We start from the raw sequence: 14,402 nt of genomic DNA, 5'->3' as shown, positions 1-14,402 counted from the left end.
TACAGTAAAACATAATCCAGATGGGACTATTGCACGTTTGAAGGCTCGACAGGTTGCTAAAGAATACACTCAATGCTATGGAATTGATTATGATGAGACATTCTCTCCAGTGGCAAAAATGACCTCGGTACGTATATTATTATCCTTGGAAGCTAATTCATCATGGCCAATATATCAACTGGATGTAAAAAACGCTTTTTCTCAATGGTGATATCAAAGAAGATATTTATATGCAACAACCACCTGGATATGTGGTTGAGGGGGATTTTGTATGTCATCTTAAAAAATCTTTATATGGACTGAAGCAATCGCCACAGGCATGGTTTGAGAAATTTAATCAAGCCATCATACGGGCAAGTTTTTACAGATGGTTTGCAGACCACTACGTATTTATTGAGAATACAGCAAGAGGTAAGGTGACTCTAGCTGTTTATGTTGATGATATTATTTTAACTGGGAGTGCTTCTGAGGGCATTCAGAAAATAAAAGAGAGAATATGTGCTGAATTCAAGACAAAGGATCTTGGATTACTGAAATACTTTTTGGGTATTGAGGTCTTAAAATCTAGACATGGGATTATTCTATCCCAAAGAAAATATGCCCTTGATCTACTAGAAGAAACATGTATGATGGAATGCAAACCGGTAGACACTCCTATGGATGCAAATACAAAATTATGTGGAGGCACTAGAGAAGATGTCGATATTGGAAAATATCAAAGGTTAGTGGGACAACTTATTTACCTATGTGTAACGAGGCCAGACATTTCATATGCAGTAAGTATGGTCAGTCAATATATGCACAAGCCACAACTTAGTCATTGACAAGCACTTGAGAGGATACTATGTTATCTGAAAGTGCTCATGGAAGGGGGCTCCTCTATAAAAAACATGGTCACTTCAACATTGAGGGGTTCGATGATGCAGACTGGGCTGGATCTCCAGATGATAGAAAATCTACTTCTGGTTTTTGCACGATGGTTGGAGGAAATCTGGTTACATGGAAAAGCAAAAAAAAAAATGTAGTAGCACGGTCAAGTGCAAAAGCTGAATACAAAGCCATGATACACACTGTAAGTGAACTCTTATGGATAAGGTTTCTTCTCACTAAATTGGGATTTTATAAACAAGCTCCAATGGATCTATAGCGTGATAATCAAGCAGCAATACATATTGCATCTAATCCAGTCTTCCATGAGAGGACAAAGCATATTGAGGTAAATTGCCACTTTATACGAGAAAAATTCCAAGCTGGTCTCTTATCCCTTAAGCACATCTCATCACAAAATCAAGTTACAGACATCCTCACCAAACTAGTCACTCACAAGATTATGTCTACTATATGCAGCAAGCTGGGCGTTTATGATGTCTTCTCACCCCCAGCTTGAGGGGGACTATTACAATGTGAAACCCACCATGGTGCTCGAGTTGATGGGACTAACCATAAGGACGTAGGTCATCAAGAAGAGTCCTAGAGGGTGTGGGACACCAAGAAAAGTCCTCTCCCAAAGCAAGTCACACATTCAATCCCGAGTTGGTTCTCTCTCTCCCTCTCCTTACTTGGCGCAGCCCACTCTTCTCCTTTTATTTTTTCTCTTCTCTACTGAGAGCTTTCCTCCCCTTTTCTCGATTTTCTTTCTTCTTTCTCTTGTTCGTGATCTTGGAAAAGGGATCCTAAATTCAACAATAGTCATTCACCATTTTCTTCACCAGTCATCCTCGTTAATAATCATGATGGTACTTGGTGATTTTGTGTCGATTATCGGGATTTGAATGCCCAAACTGTAAAAGACAACTTCCCTATTCTTGTGGTGGAGGAGATTTTGGATACATGGGTCATGGGTATTCACCAAATTGGACTTACACTCTGGATATCATCAACTTCAAATGCATCCAGCCGACATCGAGAAAACTGCCTTTTGCACTCATCACGGCCATTTTGAATTTGTGGTGATGTCGGTTGGGTTATCCAACGCCCCATCCACATTCCAGGCATTAATGAACGGGGTATTTTGCAACTATCTACGCAAATTTGTATTTTTTATATGACATACTCATTTATAGCCAGTCTGGAACTCTACATTTAGAGCATTTAAGAGTGGTATTTCAATTGTTATGTGCACATCAGCTATATTTAAAAGAAATCTAAATGCTCTTTTGCAAAGTCACATGTGGCCTATCTTGGTCATATTATTTCCCATGATAGGGTCATGGTTGATGCCGAGAAAATTCAAGCCATTTCCAATTGGTCACAACCTATGAATACCTCTGCTTTGGGAGGGTTTTTGGGATTTGCAAGATATTACAAAAAATTTATCAAGAATTATGGGCTATTAGCCACACCATTGACAAGCCTCCTCAAGAAAAATTCCTTTATTTGGAATGACCTAGCCACACAGTCCTTCACAAATCTAAAATTAGCTCTTGTATCAACACCAGTTCTGTATCTTCCAAATTTTGAAGATTTATTTGAGGTCGAGTGTGACGCTTCCGGAAGGGGCATTGGGGCCTTTCTACTGTAGAACTTCACTTTATTACATATTTCAGTAGACAATTGGCAAAACGGCATCACAAATTGGCAGCATATGAACGCGAGTTAATCAGGTTAGCCAAAGCTATCCAACATTGGTGACCTTACTTATGGGGCCGTGCATTTCTCATTCTCACTGATCATTACAATCTTAAATATTTGTTGGAGTAGCGCCTCAAGACTTCTCCTCAACAACACTGGATTAGTAAATTGATGGGGTTCGACTTTATAGTAGAATACCACACTGGGCGGTTAAATAAGGTGGCCGATGCCTTGTCATGACGTTTAGAGAATCCGCCGCCTCTCTATGCCAGCCAGCCTCGTTTTCTTCTCTTAGACTTGGTTGAGGAAAATACCAGCAATCTAGTTGTCCAAAATCTCCACACAAAAATTATAGAGGGGGGACACTGGACTCTAGATGGTCCATTCAGGATTCTCTAATTTACTACAAATTGCGCTTATATGTACCACAAACTTCAAAGTTGTTTTCAGTCATCCTCTCTGCATACCATGACAACACTCATGAAGGCATACATAAAACCTTGCATCACATTCGAGCAGATATCTATTGGCATGCATATGTCACATCTTGTCCAGTTTGTCAACATAACAAGTCCGACCACTTAAGTCTAGCGGGTCTTCTGTAGCCTCTTGCACTTCCTACACAAGTCTGGGCCGATATATCTATGGATTTCGTCGAAGTCTTCCACAATCTTCAGGCAATTCGGTATTATTTGTGGTGGTAAATAGGTTCTCAACGTATGCTCACTTTATTCCCATGGCACACCCATATATTGCATCCAGTGTGGCACAGATATTTCTAGAGCATATTGTTCGTCTACATGGCATTCCAGAATCGATTGTCAGTGATTGTGATGCAGTCTTTACCATCACATTTTGGCGGAAACTTTTTTGTTTGCAGCAAGCTGAAATTTTCATCATCCTATCATCCTCAAATAGATGGCCAAACAAAGGTGGTTAACTGGACCGTAGAAATGTATCTGTGATGCCTTGTGGGTGATCGTCCTAAAAACTAGTTTAATTGGTTACTATGGGCTGAATATTGTTACAACACGTCCTTCCACACAACCTAGCAGTTTACTCCCTTCAGCATTCTATATGGAAGAGATCCTCCTCGGCTTCTCTCTTTTACTCTGGGCTCCACCAGAGTGGACTCTATTAATCATGCACTAATTGAACGGGACCAAGTGCTACAAAATATTTCAGCTCGCCTCCTAAAAGCACAAGTTATCTCATACAAGGAAGGGGACTACGTTTTTTTATGCCTCCAACAGCACTGACAACATTCAATTGCTGGCAAACAGCGTAATAAACCTTCCCCAAAGTACTTTGGCCCTTTCTCTATTATTCGGCACGTGGGGTCGATTGCATATCAACTGCAACTTCCAACCACGACTAATCTTCATGATGTGTTTCATGTCTCCCTACTTAAACCCTTTCAGAGGTCACCCCCTCATTCCACCCCGTCCCTTCCTCAGGTGGACATTGGAGGGGTTATTCTTACTCCAGCCACGGTATTGCGTGCCCACCTTATTAATGACAAGTGGGAGATTCTAGTACAATGGAAGGACACCAAACCAGCAACTGCTTCATGGGAACCGTGGGACAACTTCTTGCAAGTCTACCCAACTTACAAGCTTGAGGACTCAATAGCTAACCGAGTCACCCAAATGAGGCGCCATTGACTCACTGAGTTAAATACTTTTACTTTCATATTTTATATTACTTTAAAGTATATTTTTCATTATTATGGTTACATGCTGCAGAGGTAGAAATGTAATTATGAAACCCTAAACTCTATTTGCGTCAAACCCTATTTAGAGGGTAAAGGAATAAAGAGAAGCAAGTATTGATTTTTAGGTTAAACAGGGTTTGAGAGTTCTCCTTGATAAGCTCTGGGGTTTTGAGTTCTCCTTGATGAGCTCTAGGTCTAGGTTCCCTCTTGAACCTGATTTCTCTTCTACCCTTTTTGATCTATTGTTGTCTATAACATTCAGAGAGAGAGAGAGAAGGCCCTATTCTGATTTTCCCTGTACCACAAGAGGATAAAAATCCTCTCTTCCTGTGAAGAACAAGAGGGTTCTCAACCTCTCAACCGAGACCAGCAAGAGGGGAGGGGGGGGGGGGGGGGGGGGGGGGGGGGGGGGGGGGGGGGGGTTCTCTAAATCTCCTTTTTCCAAGTTCATTAGAGGTCCCTATACCTCTTACCGAGAGCAGCAGCACCTACCAGTGTTGAACTCATTTTTCTCACTCTAGATTCACCACTCCCACGCCGAGTTACTAGATCCATGGCTAGGGACGATAATAGGCCGCCTTCCACATGCTCGATGAAGCACAACTTTGGTTTCATCAAGTCGAACAGGATAGTTTGGTGCTAGATTGGGAGGAGTTTAAAGAATTATGCACTATACAGTTCGGTCCTCTAGAACACAATAACCCGTTGGGGGATTTGGTGTTGTTAAGGTAGATTGGCTCAGTGGAGCTATATCAAAAATAGTTTCAAGAAAAATTTGCCCGAGCCAACCGGATAGTTCACGTAGACCAGTAGGTCAATTTATTTATAGCCAGCCTTAATGAGCCCTTAAGGTTAGAAGTGAAGCTCCATGCACCTCGTGATTTGGCTCGAGCAATGAATCTATCTTGAGCACTTGAAACCAGACAAAAAGTTCAAAATCGGAGGACATTTTTGGCAAGGGGAATGGAACAATTCCACTCGTTGGCAAAAGAGGCAAAACACTTCACCTCATGTGACCTTTCCTGTAATGCAATTGCCGAAAAGTAATCCAATTACTACTTTGGCAGAAAATACACGCTTTAGCAATTCACCAGCCTAGTATATCAAAAAATTAACAAGTTTGGAGATGGCTGGTCGTAGGGAAAAGAACCTGTGTTACAACTGTGATGAACCGTACAGGGCAGACCACCGGTGTAAATGGTTGTTTTGGCTAGAATTTGATGAAGAATCAGAACCATAAATGAGTGATGGTCGTACAGAGGAGGACGCATTGAAAATCTATCTGAATGCCACTACAAGGCAGAAATCTGCCAAAACTATGCAAGTTAGGGCACGGGTGATGGACCAGGAACTTGTGCGACTCGTGGATTCAGGAAGTACACACAATTTTCTTAGCTTTTCAACTGCTCAACACCTTCAACTGCAGATCCTTCCCCACCCAATAGTTATGATTTTGATTGCCAATGGAGAGAAAGTCCCTAGCAATGGGATCAACAAAGTGGTAATGTTTTCAATTGGTACGACTCCCTTTCATTCAGAATTTTTTGGTATACCTTTAGTCTGGTTAGATATGGTACTGGGTATTAAATGGTTGCAAACCTTGGGCCCCATTTTGTGGGACTTCTCTACTTTAACTATGAGATTTGCAACGGGCGGACGACAAGTGCTGTTACAGGGTAGTAAAGTTGACAAGCCGCATCACATTCATACCCTCCACACACAGGACCAATCGGACATCACTTTAGACAAAATCCTAGACGATTTCTCAGACCTGTTCTGAGAGCCTTCAGGGCTGCCTCTCTTGAGGCACTATGATCATCGGATTTGTTTAAAACGTGGTTCATATGTGGTGGTGGTTAGACCATACTAGTATCCACACCTCCAAAAAGATGAAATAGAAAGGCAATGCCACACAATGCTGCAATAGGGCCTTATTCATAACAGTCATTCCCCATTCTCTTCACCAGTCCTCCTTGTTAAGAAACATGATGGTACATGGAGATTTTGTTTCAATTATAGGGAATTGAATGCCCAAACCATAAAGGATAAGTTCCCCATACCTGTGGTGGAGGAGCACCTAGATGAATTACATGGTTCATGGGTATTCGCCAAATTGGACTTGCATTCTGGGTATCATCAGCTTCGTATGAATCCTTCTGACATTCAGAAAACTGTCTTCGGCACATATCACAACCATTTTGAATTTGTTGTGATGTCATTTGGGTTATCAAACGCCCCATCCACTTTTCAGGCATCAATGAATTAGGTATTCTGAAACTATCTCCAAACGTTTGTGCTTGTATTTTTTTTATGATATGCTCATTAACAACAAGTCTAAGGATCAACATTTAGAGGATTTATGTTTGGTGTTTCAATCGTTAAGAGCCCACCAAATTTATTTAAATAAATCTAAATGCTCTTTTTCCAAGTCCCATGTGGCCTATCTCGGCCATATTATTTCACATGAAGGGGTCACTGTTGATTCCGAGAAGATTCAAGCAATTACCGATTGGCCACAACCTCTGAATAACATCGCTTTGATAGGGTTTTTAGGGTTAGCTGGATACTACAGAAAGTTGATAAAAAAATATGGGTTGTTGACCGCACCATTAACCAGCCTCCTCAAGAAAAAAATCCTTTATTTGGAATGAAAAGGCCACATAGTTCTTCCAAGATCTCAAACTAGCTCTCGCCTCCACACTAGTTCTGCAACTACCAAATTTTGAGGAATTATTTTTGGTCGAGTGTGACGCATCCAGAAGGGGCATTGGAGCCGTTCTTCAGTAGCAATCCCACCCCATTGCATATTTCAGCTGACAATTGGTAGCAAGGCATCACAAATTGGCAGCATATGAACGGGAATTAATCGGATTGGTCAAGGTTGTCCATCACTGCCGACCTTACTTGTGGCCTTGCATTTCTCAAAATTTGGGGTCGCACTGATCATTATAGTCTTTAATTTTTGCTTGAGCAGCGCCTCACTACTTCTCCTCAACAACACTAGCTTTGTAAATTGATGGGGTTTGACTTTTCAGTGGAGTACCGCTTTGGGAGGTTAAACAAAGCTATGGATGCCTTGTCAAGATATTTGGAGAATCAACAGTTCGTCTATGCCATCACCCAGCCTCGTTTTCTCCTCTTAGACTTGGTTAAGGAGGGAAATACCAATAATCCGGTCCTACAAGAGCTGCACAAAAAAATTACATAGAGGGCAATGGACTCTAAGTGGCCATTCTAGGATTCTCTTATTTTCTACAACAAGCGCCTCTATATACCACACACTTCCTTCCACACAACCTTCCAGTCTACTCCATTTTGAGTTCTATATGGCAAAGATCCTCCTCGGCTTCTATCATATACTCTGGGCTCCACACGAGTGGAAGCAATTGATCAGGCACTCATTGACCGAGACCAGGTGCTACAGAATATTACTGATTGCCTCCAGAGGGCACAACAGGTCAACCTAGCATATGAGCTTGAGGGCAAGCTCTTTTTCCAAGGGGTGTGCGATGTTATGATATTGGGTTAAGTGTTTGGCTTTTCGCTACCTACCAGGTCGGTCTTTTGGGTAGTATTGGCTAGGTGCTTAACAATCTTCTAGACTTCAAAATGATATTTCTGAAGTAGTACTAAAACTTTCACTTAGAAGGGAAAGAGGAATGGGGGTTTATGTGAGTGTTATTTTTCTATTGGAATTATGTTGTTGGTTTATAAGATTCTAGAGTAAATATTTTTAGAATATAGAATCCTAGAGTTGGTTTAACTGCTGGAGTTATGGAGTTAAAATAATTAATTGAATGTATAAAATAATTATCATGAATATTATGTAAATAAAATAAGTAACAAAATAATTGTTGCATTAAATTTTTTGTATTATATTTTGAATAAAAATCACCATTTTAAAAATTATCAGAAAATTATTATTTTCAAATTTTTATTTATAAATAATTATTAATTTTTTAAGTAAAATAAAATAATTTTGATTCGATTAAACTAACTAAATAAAAATTTTAATTTAAATTATCTTTTTGATATAATTTAGTTATCCTACCTCTTGGAAGAGAGTGTTTTCACCTTGGTGGTGGGCACGGGTCGGGTGTCCGGAAACCGGAACATAAAAAAAACTATAAAAACAATGAATGTCAAACCCAAATTTGACCCGATCACTTTCCCCACAACCCATCCTCACCTCATCCCCATAAACCCAACTTAAACCCAACCCATCTCTGCCCCATCCCTATAAATCCAACCCATTCCGACAAGTTTTATACCCATGTCTTGTCCTTGCAGGTCGGGTTTGGGAAAACTCGTATCTAACCCAAAACCCAATGGATTTTTTCTATCCCAATTTTTACCCTTGGGGTGAAACCAAAAACATGAACACAAGGTTTTCAGGTCACGTTGTCATCCTCTTCCTTGCCCAATACGATGTGTTGCTCCATGTTTTGTCATGAGGGTCATCTGCCTCCTTTGAGAAGGAACTATATGGAAAGGGCAAGGTGTCCTTCCCCTCGTTCATTTTCCTTTCAATCAATGATAAAAAATGGGGGGGTGGAGAGTGGGGGAATGGGGGGAGGTGTGATGAACCTTGGGTTAAGTACTTGGCTTTCTGCTACCTAACAGGCCTGTCTCTTGGATAGTATTGGCTAGGTGCTTAACATTTGGTATCAAAGCTATACCGTCATTGCAAGTTTGAATCCTGGCGTGACCAAACCTAGCGGAGGGGGTGACCTAGCGGTGTCTCTAGAGTGTATGATGGGAGTATTGTTATGATCCTGGGGTTAAGTACTTGGCGTTCTACTACCTACCAGGCCGGTCTCTGGGGTAGTATTTGCTAGGTGATTAACATTTGGTATCATAGTTATACCGTCGTCATGAGTTCGAATCCCGATGTGAGCAAATCTAGCGGAGGGGGAGACATAGCGGTGTCGCTAGAGTAGGTCGTCGCTAGAGTGGGCCATCGTGGACATCGGCTCATAATGGTGCGAGTATTGTTATGATCCTAGGGTTAAGTACTTGGCTTTTCGCTACCTACCAGGCCGGTCACTTGGGTAGTTTTTGGCAGGTGCTTAACAAGAGGAGGGTCAAGCCCCCTTACCCCTTTTTCGTTTTTGCCCTAAGGAGGAGGGTTGCCTCCCTACTCCAAATGAGGAAAGGGGAGGTTGATACCCTCCTTGTGCTGCCAATAGAGTGAAGGCAATGGGGATCCTCCTCTAGATTGAGGACAAGGAAGGAGAATTGCCTTCCTTTTTTAAAATGTTTAATTTTTTATTTTTTTATTTTCTATTAAAAATTCATTTAAGTTCTTGGAGAATGAAATTGAATTCGAAAATTACTAAAAATGAGGCTCCAAGAAAATATTTTCATAACTCCAAACACAATATAGAATATATCACAATTAATCTGCAACTAAAGCCCAAATCTAAAGCAATTTCAGACACGATAATCCCCCTTTAGATAGAAAGAAACCTAAAAGATGATTTCTAGGTATTTTTAGTTGAGGATAATTCTTGATTGATGTCGAAGCAAAGACCATGGTAATACAATGAAGGGAGACATCAAAGTGAAATAAAATTATTCCTTTTATATAGTCCATGGACTTTGATAGTTTTACCTCTAGGCTCTAAATCAATCTTACCAAAAGAAACATGATCAAGATGAATTCCTAGAAACTACAAACTTATGTGTCAAAATAATGGAACGAATTACTTTTATACTTGCTCTCCACTTATTAGGATAACTATAAGTTGAATGCTAACCGCATATGAACTTGAAATCAATCATATAGATGTTAAAATACCTTCTGGAAAGACTACTAAGAGTAATTTATATAGAACAAAAAGGTTGTCTTGCTTATGGATAGGATTAAAAGGCGTGGAAATTGATTAACAAATAATATGGACTAAAAAAAGTTCATAAAAAATTGAACAAAAATTAATAATATAATGATTAAAAGATACCCACGTATGTAAGGGTGGAATGGGTAGTAAATAAGGAGAACTTCTACATAAAATTGTATTTATGCAAGCTGGTGTATGTCCTCTTATGTCTTTCTCCTTTTGAATCATGTAGCCCTAATAGCAATGTAATCATTGTAAACACTTTCCCACAACTATAAATACAGTCTCAAGGCAAGTGGTAGAGCATAGAAGCTTCTTCTTCTTGGCTCAAATTTGTCCTTAAACCTCTCTCTCTTTTCCTCTTTTTTCTCTCCCTTGGTTTCTTCTCTCCTCTCTTCCAAGAACAAGAGTTCCTCTTTTTTCTCCTTCCCCTGAGATCTCTTGTGTTTATGTGTTGGCCCTAGAAATCAACATGGTATCAGAGAAGGTAAATATCTAAAGTGGACAAGGATAAGAAGATGGAGAAAAAACGGAGGAGGAAGAAGAAGAATAAGAAAAAAAAGAGTTTCTGATGTTTGTCTTTAATCTTCTTTCTCAATTCCTACTTTTCTATGTTTTTTTCACTCTCATACCATGTGTTTTATATAGAAAATTATGTAGCATTGGAAATATATTTTATTCTAGTTTCTAACTCAAAAAGAATTGTGGAAATCTATTTTTTCCTAGAAAGGGAATTTGACATTTGAAGTAGCAAAGATCAAGCCAATGAAAAGTTTCAAGTAGCACTAGAAAGCGTCAACTTTCTGAACAGTTTGTACCAAAATAGCTGAAATTTTATGTTGAGAAATATATCTCAAAATAAATATATGTGACTCTACTTTCTATCCCAATAAATCATTTCTAAATCTACTCGTTCTAAAAAGAGATATTATCATTGGAAGAGCCGAAGGTAATGCTAGTAGCTAGGGGTGGCATCGATCCGAGTGATCGGTGCAAAATTGCAAGTGCACAATATCTTAGTTTTATAGTAAAGTGATAAGAAAAGTATCGTCCTCAAGGATTGGTAACTTACTTTTGACAAATATTGTTCATCATTTTACATAAGAGTATGCAAATTAATAAAGCAAGAAAGTATTAAGACCAATGATTTTAATACTACATAGGTTCATACAAGTCTTTCGATCTCTATATTTACCTATGCCGAAATATCCAAGATCTATCCTATAATTCCCACTTTCGATAGAAAATCACAAGATCAAAATCATCTAATTAATGGCCAGTCAATTAGGAGCAATAATACCAGAATAAATCAGACAAACATAGAAGAGAATTACAATTAGCATAGAAAGGCAAGCATACTTCAAAACTAGATTATAGAATTTTCATAGAATAAAAAAAATTTAGTTCATGCTAAAAATTAAATTCAACATCAACAACTTCACTATATTTTTTTTTATGAGGGGAAAAGAATAAAATGAATCTGAATAGAAGAAAATGAATCCGATTATAATTTTCCTCTTCATTTGCTTCGCTACCTCAGCATCTTCAAAACTACTCAGAATAATTTTTCTCTTCAGTAGGTTAACGATGGATTGAAGATTAGAGGCAGACAATTCGATGGACAAGGTGATCGAGCTTGGTCACACAACCAGACTACTCCACCAACCAGTAATGCAAACTTCTTCTCACTGTAAGTTCTTGTCTCTCTGCCCAGAATAATTTTCTCCTTCTGCAATGTTTTCCCTCTCTACTCAGAATAATTTTTCTCTCCTTCTTCTGTCCACCTTTCCTCTCTGTTGTCGTGGTTTCTTGTTCTCTCTGAATAATCTTCTTCCTCCCTTTTCTTCCATAGCGTCGCTCAGAAATAATCTATCAAAATAGAGGTTTCAAATAATAATTTTTCGATGTATTCTTCTCCTATACGGAGGCTTTTTATTATACAATTACAACCTAATTTAGGTCCAAATTAGATCCTAGAATTAGGAACAAATCAAGGAAACAAATTTTTTCCTACAATTATGGTAACAAATTACAACCTATAATTTACATCTCATTTCAACACTCCCCCTCAAATTGGTGCATAGGTGTCGATTTGATTCGGCCATGGGGAATTGTAGAACAATATGGCAGAATTGTAGGGAGACATGGAGAGGAAGATGAAAATCAATCGAAAACCCTAGAGCACGTTGAGGAGAGCTCCAAGCCTGTTTAACCTAAATTTTTACTAAAATAAATGTTTGCCTTTCTCATTACTCTTACCCCTTAAATAGGGTTCACCCTTTAGGGTTTAAGATAAAATATTACAAAAATACCCCTATAATTAAAATATTCCAAAAATACCCCTGTGGCCTAAACTGAAATAAAATAATTTAAATTAAATAAAAAATTAAATATTAATGTTATTTCGTGCATAAAATTACTCCCCTTCAGAAGAACGAGCTTGAGAAAAAAAAGGGTCTGTATGCCAACGTCTCCTCCTGGGCCCAAGTAGCATCCGCGATCGCTATGTTCGCCCTCTGGACGCCCAAAACTGGAGCACTCCCTCTACCATTTTTTTTTTATGCTCGACTATAAGGATGCGTGTTGAATGTCACTACATCTCCCCAAGCAGCATCTCTGCCCTCCCTCAGTCCTGGACTGGTGTGAAATAGCCCCTCACGGTGGCCCCCCGTTGGCTAGGTTGCACTGTCTATACTTTGCCAGCCTGGCAGCAACAACATCAAGACCAGCCCCCTGGGATGGAGAATAATCAGCAGCACGAACCCCCTCCATTTGCTGCACCTTGAAACACTCAGAGGCCGGAAACCATCACTAATAACAGGTTTAGTAGAAGCAGTAGATTCAGCATCACCGGAAGTATACAACCTGTGTCCAACACTCTGGGTTAGTGCCTTGATTGCATGCCAATAACCCTCTGCATCCACAAGAAGCACCTCGGTTGGGCTGGCTAGCAGCAGTGTCTGCTGAGTATGCTGGACTGCCACATAACTCCACTAGGTTAAGAGAGCCTTTGCTGGGTGTAAAGAACTCCATGGAGTGGAACTTCCTCTCTGCCCATAAACACTGCCATACCGCTTGCCTTAATATGGACCGATTAGGTGTGTTGTTTCCCATTGGTGTTCACCGAACTGGACAGCATTAATCACAGCAGCATGTCCCTGAATCACATCAGCTATAGATGCACCCTGTGAGTCATTTCCATTTTGGTCTATATATTCCAGGTTTTGCTCATCTGCATCACTTCAACCCGGTGTTATTTTTTTATGCTGACCCCATTGCTACAGTGCCACCACAGTAGCAATTTGCAGGCCTCTGTCCAAGTCAGGTGTGCATGAAGCTTTGTCCCATTCATGGTTCTGTCTCTGTACGCAATATGGTATTGCATTATATTTTTCAGGTTGTCATTGCTGCTGGGGTGCCCTTATCTGCACTGCAATAGCAGCAGCAACATGAGATAGCCTCGTCGGCTCCAACTCAAAGCTAGAGGTTAAGTCTACATAACTAGACTCCATTGTCACCAGATCAACGGTCTTGAGAACTGATGTGCCTGTTACAATATCACTAATGTCGACTACATCAACAATAGGAAGCAGGGTCGCATCTTCCAGAACTTCCATCCCAAAGATAGACATGTCAAATCCATAGACATTTTCCCATAATGGAATGCTAGGTCCACCTCTCCCAACTCCAGCAGAAAACATAGTTGCCATATCAGTGAGAATGGTCCCTGCTTTTGCAGCAAATAAAATCAGTATTCCAGTCCCACAACCAACATCCAGAACTGTTGCATGGCTCATGAGAGAAGGATTATTCAGAATAGCTGCCCTATAAGATTCTGTCCTCACCATCTCGCTGATCATCTCTCTGTGACTTCCAAAAGAACTGTACGTCCCAAAATAATTCTCGTCTACATTCTTGATTACTCTGGCAGCAACATTCGCAAAAGAACCCTTCAAACTATTATCCTTCCTTTCCCATGCAGGAAATCTTCCAAGCTCACCCCCCGGAATGCCATTTCCAGCAATAACATTTTGGGCCTTGTAAGCAGCAATTGGAACTTCATGAACTTCTTCATGTACCTTCTTAAAGGGTCCATGAACATAATCAAGTTCATATAAAACAGCATCAAGAACATTCTCATCCACCAAGCAAATTTTAGCAAAATCTTTGACGTAGTCCACCTCCCTCAGGAATTCTTCTCTGTCAACTGTTGGGGTACATTCATCTCGGTCATCTTCATCCCCACCAAAACTATGCAAAAATGCATCCTCCGACAT

At 39.9% G+C, this 14,402-nt stretch overlaps 2 protein-coding genes across 2 annotated transcripts; one reads left to right on the top strand and one right to left on the bottom strand.

Annotated features, from left to right (window-relative positions):
• The first annotated feature begins 1,952 nt into the window (after nucleotides 1-1,952).
• On the top strand, nucleotides 1,953-2,521 carry LOC137963114 (uncharacterized mitochondrial protein AtMg00860-like). The gene is made up of 3 exons (XM_068810291.1): nucleotides 1,953-2,006; nucleotides 2,064-2,116; nucleotides 2,206-2,521. The coding sequence occupies exons 1-3, from the start codon at nucleotides 1,953-1,955 to the stop codon at nucleotides 2,519-2,521; spliced, it is 423 nt and encodes a 140-aa protein (XP_068666392.1).
• Nucleotides 2,522-13,526: 11,005 nt separating this feature from the next.
• LOC137963112 (probable protein arginine N-methyltransferase 3) lies at nucleotides 13,527-14,402 on the bottom strand. The gene has a single exon (XM_068810290.1). The coding sequence runs from the start codon at nucleotides 14,400-14,402 to the stop codon at nucleotides 13,527-13,529; it is 876 nt and encodes a 291-aa protein (XP_068666391.1).

Source organism: Aristolochia californica, unplaced genomic scaffold (genome assembly GCF_029961685.1).
Source record: "Aristolochia californica isolate CCGP_79_NKW_82.1479 unplaced genomic scaffold, dmAriCali1.0.hap1 SCAF_4, whole genome shotgun sequence".
NCBI classification, from domain to species: domain Eukaryota; kingdom Viridiplantae; phylum Streptophyta; class Magnoliopsida; order Piperales; family Aristolochiaceae; genus Aristolochia; species Aristolochia californica.
This window is presented reverse-complemented; position numbering and strand designations above follow the sequence as displayed.

Excerpts from the sequence above, each read along its gene's own strand:
- LOC137963114 (XM_068810291.1), top strand. The coding sequence starts at position 1,953 with ATGTCGGTTGGGTTATCCAACGCCCCATCCACATTCCAGGCATTAATG. Across the intron at positions 2,007-2,063 it reads TCCAGGCATTAATGAACGGG|CCAGTCTGGAACTCTACATT; the intron begins GTATTTTGCAAC and ends ACTCATTTATAG. Across the intron at positions 2,117-2,205 it reads AGTGGTATTTCAATTGTTAT|GGTCATGGTTGATGCCGAGA; the intron begins GTGCACATCAGC and ends TTCCCATGATAG.
- LOC137963112 (XM_068810290.1), bottom strand. The coding sequence starts at position 14,402 with ATGTCGGAGGATGCATTTTTGCATAGTTTTGGTGGGGATGAAGATGAC.